This window comes from Dama dama, chromosome 11, assembly GCF_033118175.1.
Source record: "Dama dama isolate Ldn47 chromosome 11, ASM3311817v1, whole genome shotgun sequence".
NCBI classification, from domain to species: Eukaryota; Metazoa; Chordata; class Mammalia; order Artiodactyla; family Cervidae; genus Dama; species Dama dama.
The window spans coordinates 30,859,884-30,875,654 of record NC_083691.1 but is presented as its reverse complement, the minus strand read 5'-3'; the positions used below and the strand labels follow the sequence as shown (position 1 = coordinate 30,875,654).

The following is a 15,771-nucleotide window of genomic DNA, read 5'->3' as shown; positions in this document are numbered from 1 at the left end:
CAAGATAAAAAGAATACTTCCAATATAGCATATGGGGATAAGATAAGCATGAAGTCAGTTAAATTTGTTGGTGGAGAGTAGGAAGTTGACAGCTTCAAAATTTAAAATCAGAAGCAAGTTGGATTGTTGCAAGAAATCATGAATAGTTAAGGACATGGAATAACTCAGACTAGAAGGAGATGGATCAGATGCAGGAAGGTTTAATGCTTTTGAGATGGAAAGATGAGGGAGATCCAGTCTGACTTAATGTAGCAAGATTATTGGCTGGCAGTGAGGAGAATGAATGGAAGATTGGGAAATTTCAGGAGAGAAAAGTAGCCATGAAATAACACATCTCAGTGTACCTAGAGAGTGCAAGTTTAGTAGAGGAAAGCAGTCCACATCCTGAGGAATGTTGAAAGCCTATTCACAGTTGGAGTTCATGAATTTAAAAAGAAACAGCATGACTAATTGTCTTTTTTCTCTCCACCAAAGTTCAGCTGCTTATATGTAAGCATAGAAAAGGGTAATGACATAGATTCATAGATTTAAACAGGTTTGAGGTTTTAATAGATATGGGCAGAGAGGGACGAACAAGGGAGCTACAGATCTTAACACAGTAATTATGATAAAAATGAACTCTGACATATGTTTTGAACATGAAGGGATATGAAAAGAGGAACAGTTGTTGATGGAAAAAGAGAGGATGATGGGGTCAGCAGAGCAGAGGTCCCAGAGAGGTTGAAAAACTGTTGAAATGGATGCATCAGATACAAGAAAAGCTTGAAGGATAAGAACTTAGGAAAATGGGATACTGATCAATGGTAGTTTTCTTTGAGATGATGACAAGATTCAGGGTATAATAATGCAAGTGATAGATCAAATGGAGCAAAAAAAAAAAAGAGGTCATCATTGAGAAGATCAGCCTGAATTTAGGTTTTGATGGTGTTATCTATGTGGATGTCAAAGATTGGGAGAATAATGAAAATGAATGAGTGAGGAGCAGTGACCAGGTGATTGATAGATGACAGTAAAGAGGAAAGGGAAGGTGGAACTGCTGGATGGTATTCTGAGCCTCAGAAGCATGGAATTTGTATGAGAGAGGACAAATAGTCATCTGGGAAAGGCAATGAAGAGCAATGAGAATATTCAGGCCAGAAACCAAGTCAGTCATATTACTGTTACCTCAGGCCAGAAACCAGGTTAACCATCCTCAACCAGGCAGTCATATTTACTGTTACCAGAATGGCACAACTGACATTACGTGTCTCCTGATAGGATGCACTGAGAAAGGCACATCACTTCTGTGCTGTTTTTGCTAAAAACATTTCATCTCTGTGTAAGTGTAAGGAAATAATTAAGCAAACCCAAATTGTGGTTTGGTCTATAAAATACTAACCCACACACTAGAAATGTGAATCTCATGAAAAAATGGAGGAGATCTCACAACAATGAAACAAAGTGTATGGTCCTTGATTGGATAGTAAATCTTAAAAAAAACTTATTAAGGACAGTGTTTACACTATTGGGGACATTTTTGGAATATGAGTTCTGTATTAAGTAATATTACTATGTCACTATTAACATTCTTTAGTTTGGTACTGACATTGACACTAGTTATGTGGAATAATGATGAAGTTCTAGGGGGTGAAAGCATCAGTGTCTGCAACTTAGTCAAATTTTCTGTAAATCTGAAAATTTTCAAAATAAAGAGAAAAATTTAGAGTTGCAAAATGTTGTCAAATGTTTATGAAAATGAAATAGTAGTTTAAGTCTATTTTTAAGTTAAAGCCAAACATTGGGAAATGAAGAGGAGATGCGGGATAGTGTAAATGAGCAGATTCCTCATATTTCATATCAGGAGTCAATTATTTTCTAATTCATAAATCAAGCTGTACTTAGATAAGATTATTACAGGCTTTCTCTGTGACTGGCACTGTCCTAAATGTTTTACTTATATTATGTAATCCTTAACATTACCCCTGTGATGTACCTTCTATTATTGGTTCACATTTCACATAAAAGTAAATTAAGCTGCCCAGAGTCACACAGAGAGCAAAAAGAAATTCAACCCAGAGAGTCAGAATTTGACCTTAAATGGTTATATTAGGGAAAAAATGAAAATTTATTAGCTAAGTGTTCAACTTAAGAAGCTAAAAAAAGACTAGCATAATAAAGGAGGGAAAAAGTAGAAGGAAATAGTGAAATAGAACACAGATATTTAATAGAAAGAGTTAAGAAAACCAAATTTTTACTTTTATAGATTAAAAAAATTAACAAACCTTTGGCAAGAGATTTTAGAAGGAGGTAAAAATAAAGTTAGTAAAAAGGAAAAATAATTAAATACATTGCAAACAATAAGAGGGAATATTATGACAAATTTTGCATATAAATATAAAAATGTAGGTGAAATGAACAAATTATAATTTGTTAACACTGATTCAAGAAAAAAATAGGTAGCTCTGTTGTCATGAAATATTTTAATTCTGTAGTATAAAATCTCCTCTAAAAGAGAGTCTAGACCTGGAATTTTACTGAAGGAATAAATAACTCCAATTTTATACATCTGTTTCAAAATATAGAAGAGAGAGTATTCCCAACTTGTCACATGAAACTATCATAAACCTCATAATTTGATAAGAATAGTGTGAGAAAGGATCATTGTAGATCAATTTAGCATAGAAGCAAAAATTCTAAATAATATTGAAAAGTTGAATATGGAAATTTATAAGACAGATACTTAGCTATGACTTAGCTGGGATTTATCTTACCGAGGCAAAGGTGATTTGATATGTAGAAATGTTTTACTGTGAGGGCGAGGGAGACTGGGCGGCTCGCTGTGGTAGGAGGGGCTGTGAGAAGTTTTGCGTCAGGAAACCTAAGGACTCAAGACGGCTCCCAGCTTTGGCCAAGCTCACATGGTGCATCTGGAATAGAACCTCTAAGGGTCTGGATTTGCAGAAGCCATGGTTGGGAAGAGAAGTCTGGTGTTCCTTAAGATGGCCTGATATGAAGGCGTCACACTCCCTGCCTCCCCAAGCCTCTAGCGCTGCCTGGTTGCTGCCTTATCCTTCAAGTGCAGGAGCCAGTTGAAACATCAGGAATGGAAGCCAATGTGACCATCCCAATCTGGCAAAATAAGCCGCATGGCGCTGCTCGAAGTGTAGTGAGAAGAATTGGCACCAACTTGCCCCTGAAGCCATGTCCCCGGGCATCCTTTGAGACCCTGCCCAACATCTCTGACCTGTGTCTGAGGGATGTGCCCCCAGTTCCTACCCTGGCTGACATCGCCTGGATTGCTGCAGATGAAGAGGAGACTTATGCCCGGGTCAGGAGCGATACACGCCCCCTGAGGCACACCTGGAAGCCCAGCCCTCTGATCGTCATGCAGCGCAATGCCTCAGTGCCCAACCTGCGTGGGTCAGAGGAGAGGCTCCTGGCCCTGAAGAAGCCAGCCCTCCCAGCCCTCAGCCGCACCACCGAGTTGCAGGATGAGCTGAGCCACCTGCGCACCCAGATTGCCAAAATAGTGGCAGCTGACGCAGCCCTGAATGTTGCAAACCAGAACACAAAGCTACCTGCAGCTCGTCTGAAGAGGATGACTGCGTCTCTCTGTCCAAGGCCAGCAGCTTTGCAGATATGATGGGTATCCTAAAGGACTTCCACCGGATGAAGCAGAGCCAAGATCTGAGCCGGAGTTCACTGAAGGAGGAAGATCCTGCTGTTCTTATCTCTGAGGTTCTAAGGAGGAAGTTTGCTCTGAAGGAAGAAGATATCAGTAGAAAAGGGAACTGATAGCACTCAGCTCTGCAACTCAGTCTCACGCTCCTGGAATTCCTTCAGTAGCTGCCTTCATCACCGCAGATGTTTCTGCCCATCAGTTAGAAGTCTGCAACAGTCTTGCCAAAAGCTAGAGCTTGGACTAAGAAGAGCTGCATTATGTTTTCCATACTCAAACCTTAGAAGCTAAAGGACTGTTTTGAGCTGAGACACAGGTAATTATATACGTTGGAATGTCTCAATTTAAAGGGTGAGATAGAACTTTCTGGTTTTTCCTTTCTCCTGTGTGAAAGTAGGTCCTAAATGAAAGACTGACTTCATTGCACTAGACCCCATAACTGGTCTCACCAAACACTTTGTGCCCAGCTGTCACTCACTCTCAGCCGCTTCCTTGCAGCAGAGCAGGGCTGAGGGGAGGGGGCTATAAATGTATGTGCACATTCACAGGGCAGGGAAAATCTTATGCTGCTCCATCATGAACTGACACCAATGCCCAGCAATCATTCTCTCCCCCTTCCCTGTCTTAACACCTACATGTAGAGGTTGGGCCACTGGACCAGCTGAGACTTGGGCTACTGCTGGGAGGCCTGGGCTGTTTTTTTCTTAAATATATTTTGTAATACTGTACAACCAAATCTACCCTCCAAGGCCCTGACGCCTCATTGGTTCCACTGATTGAAAGCTTTCTCTTCCATGGACTTTAAGCCCAACAGGAAAGAGAAATGAAGAGGTGAATCTTCCAGGCCCTTGACTGCTCCTTTGCGTGGGGCCAAGGTTTGTACTTAGCATACCTATATGCATGACTCAGATGCCCTCAGGTCCTTTTCTCTACAGTCTGTATCCTGTGTGTGTTTGGGTTGAAGCACTACCTGACATTAAAGGAAGGATTTGGAGAGAAAAAAAAAAAAAAAAAAAGAAATGTTTTACTGTAATTTGCCATATAAACAGATTAAAGGAGAAAAACAATATGCTCATCTTTCTAAAGGCAGAAAAGGTATTTGATAAAATTTAGCACTTATTTATGATTAAAAAATGAAAGTTATTAGCATACTAGGAACAGAAGAAAACTTCCTTAACTTGAATGATCTATTGTTCTGTTAAGATGGAGAACAGCTCTGGTTGTAAGTGCAGATTCTTTACTTGCTTTCAGTTAATTGATAGATTATTTTTAAAATCGAAGTATAGTTAATTTACAGTGTTGTGTTAATTTCGGCTGTCCTGCAAAGTAATAGTTAACTATTAGATTTAACCAGCACTTCCTAGAAGCATGACATAACTCAGACGAGTGAATCTAATGATGCTTTCTGGGATCATTGTAACTCAGATAGAGGAAATGTTTTTGGCAAGCCCCAAGGTACTCTTCACGTCTTACTAATATGCATAGACTATGGTTTATGTACAGTTAAGAGTGCCTGCAATGCAGGAGACCCGGGTTCTCTCCCTGGATCTGGAAGATCCCCTGTAGCAGGGCCTGGCAACCCACTCCAGTATTCTTGCCTGGAGGATTCCATTGACAGAGGAGCCTGCAGGCTACAGTCCATGGGGTCACAAAGAGTGGCACACGACTGAGGGACTCACCTTACCTTACCTGTGGTTTACGTATTTTCATTCACCCAGTAAATACTAACTAAATGACTATAGTCTACCAGGCTCTCTCTTGGCCGGGATTATCTTGATGAGAGGCAGCCATACGGTTGGAAGATGCTGCCTGTGATAGGAGAATGCACATAATGCCTTGGAGAGACACAGGAGGAATGGCTAATGAAGGAAGACTTGGAACAGTATTTTTTTTTTTTAACCTTTATTTATTTATTTGGCTGGTCTTAGTTTTGGCATGCAGTATCTAGTTCCCTGATCAGGGATTGAACCCAGGCCCCCCTGCATTGGGAGCGTGGAGTCTTAGCCACTGGACCACCAGAGTAGTCCCTGGAACAGTATTTTAAAGGACAAGTTAGAGGGCTAACCTTGCAACCATACTAAGATCAGACATTAATTTGGCTCCTCTCCACTTTGCTTTTAAACTTACAATTCTTTTTATGACTTCAGCCAGTAATATAGCTAATATTTATTAAGGATGCACTTAGTGCCCTGCACTATTGTAAGCACCTTATGTGTGTTAACCCATTCAGTTCTCATAGCAATGCTGTGGGGCATGTACTGTAATTAACCTCATTTTACAGATGAGGAGACTGTGGGGTTTCCTAAGGTTACTCAGCTAGTCACTGACAGAACCTGATTCAGATCTTGGGGGGTCTTACTCCAGACCCATGCTTCTGAAGTGCTTTCACTAAACCAGGCTACTTCTCCATAGAATGTAACCACAGTAGTCTTCTGCTTTTCAACAGAGTCTAGAGAAAGGTGCAACAGAGAAAACTGAGATCTGAGATATGTGAAAACTTTGCTATGAATGGTGGTATTTGTATTATTGTTACCTTAAGTCTTGATCTTAGACATTTTGGATACAGTATCTGGATACCACATTTACTCAGTCTAGTTAAAAGGGTTCACTTATAAAATATTTTCATTTCTGAAAAGAAATAGAGCTTAGGCTGTTTTCCTTTGTTTGCTCGTGACTTGGAGTTTTTGTTTTTGTGTATAAATAGATGCCCCAAGACATCTTTTACCAAAAAATTCTATCCAAATGTGGTCTAAGCTCCCACCTTTGCTGTGAAGCTTCCTTTGTTTACTTTAGGTTTTTGTGGGAGTTTCTTTGTTTTTGGAGTTTTTTCCTCTTCCTCATCCCAGCCTTTTTCTACTATCTTGTTCAGGATTCTGTAGATTCCAAGTAAAAGAAATTCAGTTCAAAATAATTAAGCTAAGAGTGGTAATTGGAAGAATACTAGGACCGCTAACTGAATTTGTAGAAGGGGCAGTTCCTAGACATGGGAGTGAAGTCAGAGATTTGGTTCCCCAGCACTCCTTCTTGCTCCACCTCTAATCTTTAATTAATCTTTGCTTCTCTCTTTTCTATGTTGACTTCATTTCTACCCTTGATGGCCTCACTGGGAAATGGGGCAGTCCCAGGTTTCCCTTACCCTCACTTTAATGAGTTTAGTGAAGGAAAGGCTTCTTTCTCCCCTCCTCAGTGTATCTGAATCCTGGGAAGGGATTGTGGCCCAGCTTGGATCATGTGCATGTCCTTTGCACCAGTCATTCTTGCCAGGGGAATGAGGTGCTGTGATTGTTTAGATCACGTGACCACACTTGGGTGGAAGTGGGAGGAGCACTGAGTGTGACAGATTCTTCAAAACCACATAGAAGGGTGGTTTTCAGGGAGTAAAGCAACTTCGCCAAAGGAGGACGAGTATGTTAGTAGAGAAGGGGAAGGAATGCAGAGTGGATAATCACAGGTTTCTGCTAAGACACTCAACTATATTCCAGATTTTGGCACTTTTCTCTACTTTGAGGCTGAATTCTTTGAAGACAAGGACTATAGACTCAGGAGTCAGATGGTCTTGGATTGGATCCCCTGTGAATCTTTATACTATTTTGCACAGAACTAGATGCTCAATAAACATTTAATTCCTGTTAAATACTTTTCATTATTTTGACCCACTCAAGTCATGGTTTTAGGTAGACATTATCTTTTCCATTTTAGTTATTAAATTATTTAATTATTTAAATTAAATAAATATTGCGTAGTTTATTAAATAATTACTTCTGTGTTCAATATCTGACTGGATAAAAGTTATGGATAACTTGGTTCAACTATACATGTCAAAACTATGACTGAACAAAATTCCTCTTCAAATGTTGTAACCAGCAAACTGTTTTCCCTGGATTTTTAATGGATTGCTTTTCTATAGAAAACGAAGTACCAAAAAAAAAAGAAAACGAAGTACCAAATCAAAGACTTGGCTTGTAAAGGTTTTTGTTCCTTAGGAATGAATTAGTATAAAAGTAGTTGATTTTAACATACATTTGTCCTCAGTGGCTATATACCTTCAGTTCTTAATGTATTCAAGATTTTTTTAATCATCTTTTTTAAGACTTTTAATCTTTTTTACTTTAGTTTAACTTGCTTTATGATTTTTATCTTTAAATGCAGTTGCCACATTTTTATGTAAGACAGAAGTATTTAAATCCATGCCATATTAACTTTTTATTTTCTCCTTAGGAACTGAGAGAAAGCTACAATACACAGCAGTTAGCCATTGAACAGCTTTATAAGATCAAACGTGACAAACTGAGGGAAATTGAAAGAAAAAGATCAGAGTTAATACAGAAAAAGAAACTAGAAGATGAGGCTACAAGGTAATGTAGTTGATAAATTTATTATACTATATTGCTACTAAAATTCTAATTTTTATTGCCCATATCTTTAGTTTGACTATGAAAAATATAAGGGGAATAAAATTATTATCCTAAGATGCTAATTAGATTCTAAAGTTTAGAAGTTTAGTCCTTCTTTTGTGGACTGAGTTTACAGTAACCAATTGTAAATGTTCCCTTAGTGAAAACTACAGGCTTTGGAGTTCAACCTGGATTATCTTGATCTGCCATTTACTATCTGAATGACCTTGGTTAAGTCACTTTACCTTTTGGAACCTCAGTTTTTACCATCTGAAAAATAGAAACAGTAATGCATACCTCATAGCTAATTCAGAATTAAATAAGATTAAAGAGCCAAGGCAACCCACTCCAGTATTCTTGCCTGGAGAATCCCATGGACAGAGGAGCCTGGTAGGCTACAGTCCACGGTGTCGCAAAGAGTCGGACACGACTGAGCAACTTCACTTCGCTTACTAAAGAGCCAAGTATAATGTTTAGTGGGTAATAAGCACTCATTATTTTTGTCTCTCCATAGTAAATCTATTACTGTTTCCTGAGAAATCATAAAAACCAAGTACTTAATTTTATATAGTATTGAGTGCAGAAATGCCATGTTGATACAGTTTTCTTTGTATATATCTGGGCTACATCAACTGCCTACATTTGTAGCAAAGAAAAGTGAGACAGTTGTATATCTGAAGCATAGAGCCATTCATTTAGAGACTTCACATGACTTTTTTTTCTATCGGTAATATTCTACTTCTGATACGTTCCTATGTTTCTCCCAAGTTCTCTAGTGTCAGAAATTATTATAATTAACAAATATCAGCACACCAGCATTTCTTTACCCTGGAGAAGAGTAGAAGAGTAATGTCCATGAAAGAGCTACTGGGAAGACAAGAAAGACACATTACCATATAGCAGGCCTGTTTTCTTACTGACTTCAGAATTACCACCTCAACACATTTTTATTTAGTGGTCACTGTTGACTGTGATGCAGGTAATCTCTGGGTTACTCCTTGTCTCTAGAATCCTCATAATTCTAGTAGGGGATTCAGACAGCTAAGCAAATAGCTGTAACATTTTTTACTCCAAGACTCATACTTTTGTGACTCCCTAGCAAGAGATGCTGGAATAATAGGTGCAGAGGCAGTAAGTTTAAACTAAGGAGGTTTTTATCTGCCACCAACTTGTGCAGCAGTGTGTGCCCAAGGGACCCGTGCAATGGCTGCACCACCAGTCACCGTGCTAGGGTTTTCTGTTGACACGTGCAAGTATCTTGATACCTCTCCATCATTGCTCGTGGTTCCTTTCAGCCCAGTAGACCATATTAGCAATACACTTATTTTCATTTTATTCATCATCTTCACACATTATCCTACTTTAGTAGAGGGAAGCAATCAGAACATGTAGGATTGGTTCAGAGCTGGCTCTTAGTACTACATCTTGATTTCTTGGCCACTTGCCCAGCTTATGTTGCCTTCTCGCCCAAAGCTATTGGTGATAGTCAGGTTTTCCCATTGTAGGCCTGGTCTCTTTGCCTTTTGTCCAACTTTTGAAGCATCTTCTGGCCCTGGACCAGTTTCTCATCCACAAACTTAGAAACTTTACCAAAATTTAATTTTATATTCTCTTAGCTCTCTTGTCTTTTCTTTATCCCAATAAATATGTGGCAAGTACTCTGATAGTGGTGTTCATAATGCTATGGCAGTTTAAATAAAGGTAGGTTGGGTCATCCTAGACATGAGAGACTGTCAGGGAACGTTACCAAAGACCTAGGAAAGGGAATATTGGTTGGAATTAAGTCAAGACTGCTAGATAAGCATACTTCTGAAAGGAGAGGTGGATGTCAGTTACAGAAAATGCTAGAGAAAGCACTCTGCAAAGTGATAGAGGGTGTAGGAGGGTTTGCAGAGGGTTGAGTGGAAGCTAGTTGTGTGATAATGAACCAGGAATATGAAGTGTAAGACATTTGGGGGATGAGGAGAAAGGGTTCATGACTAAGTGGGTCTACAGTTTTTAAAATTATCTAGTATTTCCAAATTCTTCCAGGAATTATAGGAATAGAGATACAGAATTAAGCCAATACTTTCACCTTTGTGGGACATAAGTGCCTCCCAAAACCCGGGATGCATCAGACACAATTGTCACAGACCCTGATAGTGTGTGCTGAGGCTTGAAGAAGGTGTTAAATTTGGTGTTGACTGCTCTGCCTTCAGTAATATCATCAAAAGTATGTGCAGGAAGAACTGTGGTGAGCATTAGTTCTGTATGATCACAGATCATCTTGACTAGCTAGAAACCAAGCTGCAGCTGTATCAAATGTCATAGAAACTTGTACAGAAGCACAGACCTCTCGAGGAAAAATGATCTGTTATCCAAAATCTAACAAATGAAGGAGACTCTTAAGTGATAATATAAGAAGTAATCTGTCTGTCCAGAAGCATTTCCTATTTCACAGCAATGACTAAATCCCTAAAACAGGGATTAGCTAGAATAGTGAGAGTAAGAGTTTGACAGCAGTCCTGGTGAAGAATCTAGAGAGAAGGGAAGGAAATTTAAATACAATTTTTATATTTGTTTTCTGATTAGTTCCATTTCAGTTTTTTTCCACTTTTTTTTCCCTTGGGTTTGGGAGGTTGGCTGGGCAGGAAGAAATCTGAGAGTGTGAGAAATTGTTAGTCATACACTTCAGCTCATCTGTTTGTCCATAGTTTCTCTCTTGATTAATTGATTGACTAATTGGTTTTCTCCTTCAGCCCTGATTCCCTATGGTTTCTCCACTTCCCCCCCACATGTCTTTGCTGTATGTAATAAATACATAATTATGTTTAAGGTTATATTTAAATATATAAGAAATATTAATTTTTCTTCAGTTTGTCAGGAAGAAGATCTATTATATTTTTATTTTGCATAAAAGAAATTTAGGACATTATGCGAACTTTTTCTTTTTTATAAAGGAAAGCAAAACAAGGAAAAGAAAACTTATGGAAAGAAAATCTTAGAAAGGAGGAAGAAGAAAAGCAAAAACGACTCCAAGAAGAAAAATCACAGGAAAAAGTTCAAGAAGTGGAGCGGAAAGCTGAGGAGAAACAAAGTAAGGATAAGGATAAAAATAATTGGTTTGATTTTTCTGAAACAGAGTAACAAAAGCAACAAGAAAAAAAGATTCTAATGAGGCAAAAAGAAGAAGAAGAAAATTTAAATGGATGCTAATTCTTTTTCTAAATTAAACTTGGATGAGAAGATGTAGCCTTACTAAAACAGTTTGAGGGTAGAAATCTTAAAATGACACAAAGAAAAGAAAGTAGTCATCACTACCAATGCATAAACCTCGACACAGTGTTTATAATTGAAGTAATTTAAAATACTTTATTTCATTAGTGTAGCTAAACTGTTTATTTTAATGAAGTAACAGTAAACTGTTCTTTGCACAGTGAAATTTTCTCAGATGATATAAGGTTGTTTTTGGTACCCCTCCCCAGTGTATTTCTAAAATATTAACAGTTTAAGCATTATTGTATCTTTTCTGGATACACATATTTTTGAATCCTGAATAATGATACAGTGTATTAAAATTTTTATAAGTTAAAGCATTTATTCTACAAATGAACAAAGTAAAATATCTTTAATCTAGTAAGTCTAGTATACTTGTGAGCCCTTCTGCTGTTTTTGTTTTTAGAACCATACTGATGAATCTGTAATTAACCCTGTTTATACTGGCTTACTTCCTCATCTGTGACCTCCCTTTTGTGCTCATCTTCCCTGTGATTCTGACCTCCACAGATCAAATTAAGCCTCTTGCAGCTTAGTCTCCCTCCACCTGGCCCATCTCAGTCACCAGCCCTCACCTTCCCTTATCCACGCGTGTGACACATCCTGACAGTCGTCTCCTTGTTTTACTGCCTCCTGCTTAAGACAGTTATCCTTGTTTGTTTTTTATATTGATTCTGTGACTGTTAAAAATACTTAAATCCAACAAGCCTATGTCAAATGGAGTCTCATTATACTGTTTGATGCTCTGTTTGTTTGTTTTTTCTTTTTGAGCTCTTCATTGAAAGATGTGTATCTGTGAAAGAAGTAAATAATAATAATCTTCTCTTTAGGTGAGCCAGCTGGTACTTTGGTGAATTACAGAGCGTTATATCGCTTTGAAGCAAGGAACCATGATGAAATGAGTTTTAATTCTGGGGATATAATACAGGTTGGAAACTAAGTCTTTTTTTTTTTTCTCATGAATAAGCTGAGTGCACTGTACTATTTTACTTTGAATAATAATATTGAGTATACTATTATGGGGCTTCCCTGGTGGTTCAGATGGTAAACAATTATACAATAATTTACAATTTTAAAAATACATCTTTAGCGTGTCCTCATTTGGTGCTTAAGACATACTACAGATCTGCAGAGGACATTACAGGTAAGGAAGACTTACACAAGCTGTAATCCTCAGCAGCACACTGCCAGCGGGGAGTGAGAGTACATGTCTTTGCATTACTAAACCCAGTGTTCTTTTCACTAGGCCCTGCTGCTTTATGCCATGAAAAGTGACACTGATTTTGTTTTAATAAATCATCAATGACATTTGGGAGAGCTAGCTATTTTCTGACGACCATTAAAAGAGTTGAAGGAGTTAGGTTCTGTAGCTCTAACTAGATGCAGAAGAAAAAGGATTTTATTGTATAATCACAAGCCATGTAAAATGGATGAATAAGAGAAGATGCAGGGAATAGCATTGATTGAGCTATTGTGATACATTAGGAAGAATGCAGTCTGTAGAAGCATAGTGACTTGGACTTCAGTTTTCTTCTTAGGAAATAAAAGTTATATTACCCAGATACCTAGCCAGTGTCTGTTTTCTTTTTTTAACCTGCGTTTTCACCAGTTTGGTGTATTTTATCAGTTGAGTCGCAAAAGCCGAATGGTACCTGGACTAGGGTTTACAAGAACCGGCTCTTCAGATGCTCAGTATCCTCCCCAGCTGCATACTGCTTCTGTTGCCCTTGCCACTGTGGCCGTGCGTAGCTGCTCAGCTGAGGGAGGTCCGTTACATAGGCAGCTGAGTCCCGTCTCCTGGCCCTGCCATTCCTCCTTGTCTGGTTGGTGGTGACGAGGCAGTGTCCAAGAATGAAGAAATATAGCCTGTCTGGGCATGTCCGGCCAAGAGCCTACTTATATTTTTGATTAAATCTTTTGTTTCAGCAAATTCTTGTTGGAGGCTATATTAGGCTAGGGATATAGTAAACAATTCACAGTCTCTGAATAAGTTTATAGTTTATTGAGAAACATAGACATCCCAAGGAAGTAGAAGAAGGGTGTGGATTGCTGTCCCCTCTAGAACAGACCTTTCCCACAGTCAGAGAGCCAGTCTGGTGGTGGTGACAGCAGGAACATGAGGTTAGCTGGAGTTTCTTGAGTGCTTATGTTCTCTGCTGAATCCTTGATGTAAAGAATGTCGTGAGTTGCTGTCAGATATCTGATTTGGAGGCTTCCCAGGTAGCACTAGTGATAAAGAACCTGCCTGCCAATGCAAGAGATGCAGAGATGCAGGTTCAAGCCCTGGGTTGGGAAGATCCCCTGGAGGAGGGCGTGGTAACCCACTCCAGTATTCTCACTGGAGAATCTCCATGGACAGAGGAGCCAGGTGGGCTACAGTCCATAGGGGTGCAAAGAGTTGGACATGACTGGAACAGCTTAACATGCATGCACACACCTGATTTGGACAGCTTAGTTAATGGTGTTCATTCACTAAGAGAGGAAGATTAGAAGGAGGAAATTTAAGTGGGAATTATAATGAGTTTAGTTTGGGATGAGTTTCAGATTTCTGGGCAGCAGTTACATATCCAGAGGTATCTATCGAGATCGCTGGCAAAGGTCAGAGGGGGCCAGTTTGGATGTCATCGGTATGTTGTGATGGTCACTGCAGACGTGACTGTGGCAGAGCTCCCCTAAGGGGAATAAGAAAGGGGGAAGATGGCTTACGGTGCACTCTCTGGGAAGCATGGACACTGAGGGGAGCTGGAGAAGAATGACGAGAGGAAGAAACAGAACAGAGTTTAGCGTCAGGGAAGTTTGAGAGGAGTGGCCCACATGTAAAACCAGACAGTGCTTTAAAAAAGAACCATTGTGTTAGCAGCAGCAGTTACTATTAACCTGGAGGAGAAGAGTATTAGTTGAGTGGAGTGGTGGAGGAAGAAGCCAGATTTCTGTGAGTTGAGGAACAGTTGGAGGGGAGGAAGGAGGAGACAGTGAATATATAAAACTCTTGAAGGAGCTTGGCTTCTGAAGGGGAGAAGGAAGTGAAGGTGGAAAATAATGACAAACGTGGATTGAGGGAAGTTGTTCTGTTTTCTCTTTTTTTTTTAACTTGGCAGAAGCTTGAACGAGTTTAATGATAGAAAGGGTCTGCAGAGAAAAACAGTTAATGATACCAGAAAGAGTAAATTACTAATAGAGGGAGATTTTTTTTCCAATTAAGCTGTAATTTACATTTAGTAAAGTACACAGCCATCAGTGAACAGCTCCAATAATTTATACACACATGTAAATCTTTGAAGGGGCTTCCCAGGTGGCTCAGTGGTAAAAGAATCCACCTGCCAATGCAGGAGATATGAGTTAGTCCCTGGGTCAGGAAGAGCCCCTGGAGGAGGAAATGGCCACCCACTCCAGTATTCTTGCCTAGGAAACCCCATGGACAGAGGAGCCTGGTGGTCTGCAGTCCATGGGGTCGCAAAAGAGACACAACTTCACAAGTAAAACAACAACAACATAAATCATTGAAGTCACAGTTCAGGTCAACACACAGAACACAGAACACTCAGGAAGGCATCTCAGGCCTCCCTGTCAGACCTCACTGTTCTGACCAATGGATGGAGACGAGAAAGATTCTTGACAATGTGAAGGGCTTGGGATCTAGAGCCCAGGAAGAGGGAGAGGTGGAAGGACTGGGTACACTTTCCTTTGTGGTTGGAGGGCTGGATGAAAGAGTGGATGGGATCATAAATTTTGCTCAAGTAGAGGTGAGGTCAAATCTGAGGGCTTCTGTATTGTTGGTACGATAGGAGGCAAGATCTAATCAACTTAATTTGAGAAAGTGGCAGAGGAGGTTTGAGAGAAAGTGCAATAAATTAGAAATTCCTCTGAACCCTGGCAACATTTTTCATCACAACCTATGTTTCTAGTCTTATCTATTAATGCTGTTTTTGAAGTAATAGTTTCTCTAGGCCTGTGAGCATTTATGTAAAATTTCCTAGCTTAGGTCTCTATGTAAACTGCCAACTAGAAATCAATTATAATCATAAATGACAAGTATGAAATTGATTAAAATTGACCGCTTACAAAGCAAATCTGGCCTAACTCTGAAGAATAAATGAATGGGCATTTTCTTTTTCATAAGGTTGAAAATATTAGGAAACAATATTAAAGAAATTATGCTTTTAAAAGTTTGTACGAAAAAGAGGAAGTTAGTATTTGAACACCAGTACCTCATACATTTCAGTAATTCCTCACCTTGAGACCAAATATTTAAATCAGGTTTAGGTTGCATAATTCCTGGAGTTTGTTGTTCTTGCCTTCATGGAGATTCTACTGGTCTTTGTGAACTGTTTTTGTGTATTAACTTGGATAAAATTAAAAATTTAAGTTTAAAAGGGCACCTTGTCAATTGTTAGAGGTAGTAACCTATTGTAGAAAATGCTTTAGCTATGTAGTTAGATGGACTTGATTCTGAAAATTAGGCTG

The 15,771-nt window shown here is 39.1% G+C and overlaps 2 protein-coding genes across 4 annotated transcripts in view; both read left to right on the top strand.

Moving 5' to 3' along the window:
* The window catches only part of ITSN2 (intersectin 2), a 121,359-nt gene that overhangs the window by 60,121 nt on the left and 45,467 nt on the right, over positions 1-15,771 (top strand). For all 3 annotated transcript variants that reach the window (XM_061154905.1, XM_061154906.1, XM_061154907.1), the window contains 3 exons: positions 7,877-8,013; positions 10,992-11,128; positions 12,138-12,235. In XM_061154905.1, coding sequence (XP_061010888.1) covers positions 7,877-8,013; positions 10,992-11,128; positions 12,138-12,235 — 372 coding nt within the window. The remainder of the gene's footprint in view (positions 1-7,876; positions 8,014-10,991; positions 11,129-12,137; positions 12,236-15,771) is intronic.
* Positions 2,792-3,755, top strand: LOC133064599 (mitochondrial fission regulator 1-like). Its single transcript, XM_061154904.1, has one exon. It carries the CDS (start codon positions 3,083-3,085, stop codon positions 3,620-3,622), a length of 540 nt encoding a protein of 179 aa, XP_061010887.1. The 5' UTR covers positions 2,792-3,082; the 3' UTR covers positions 3,623-3,755.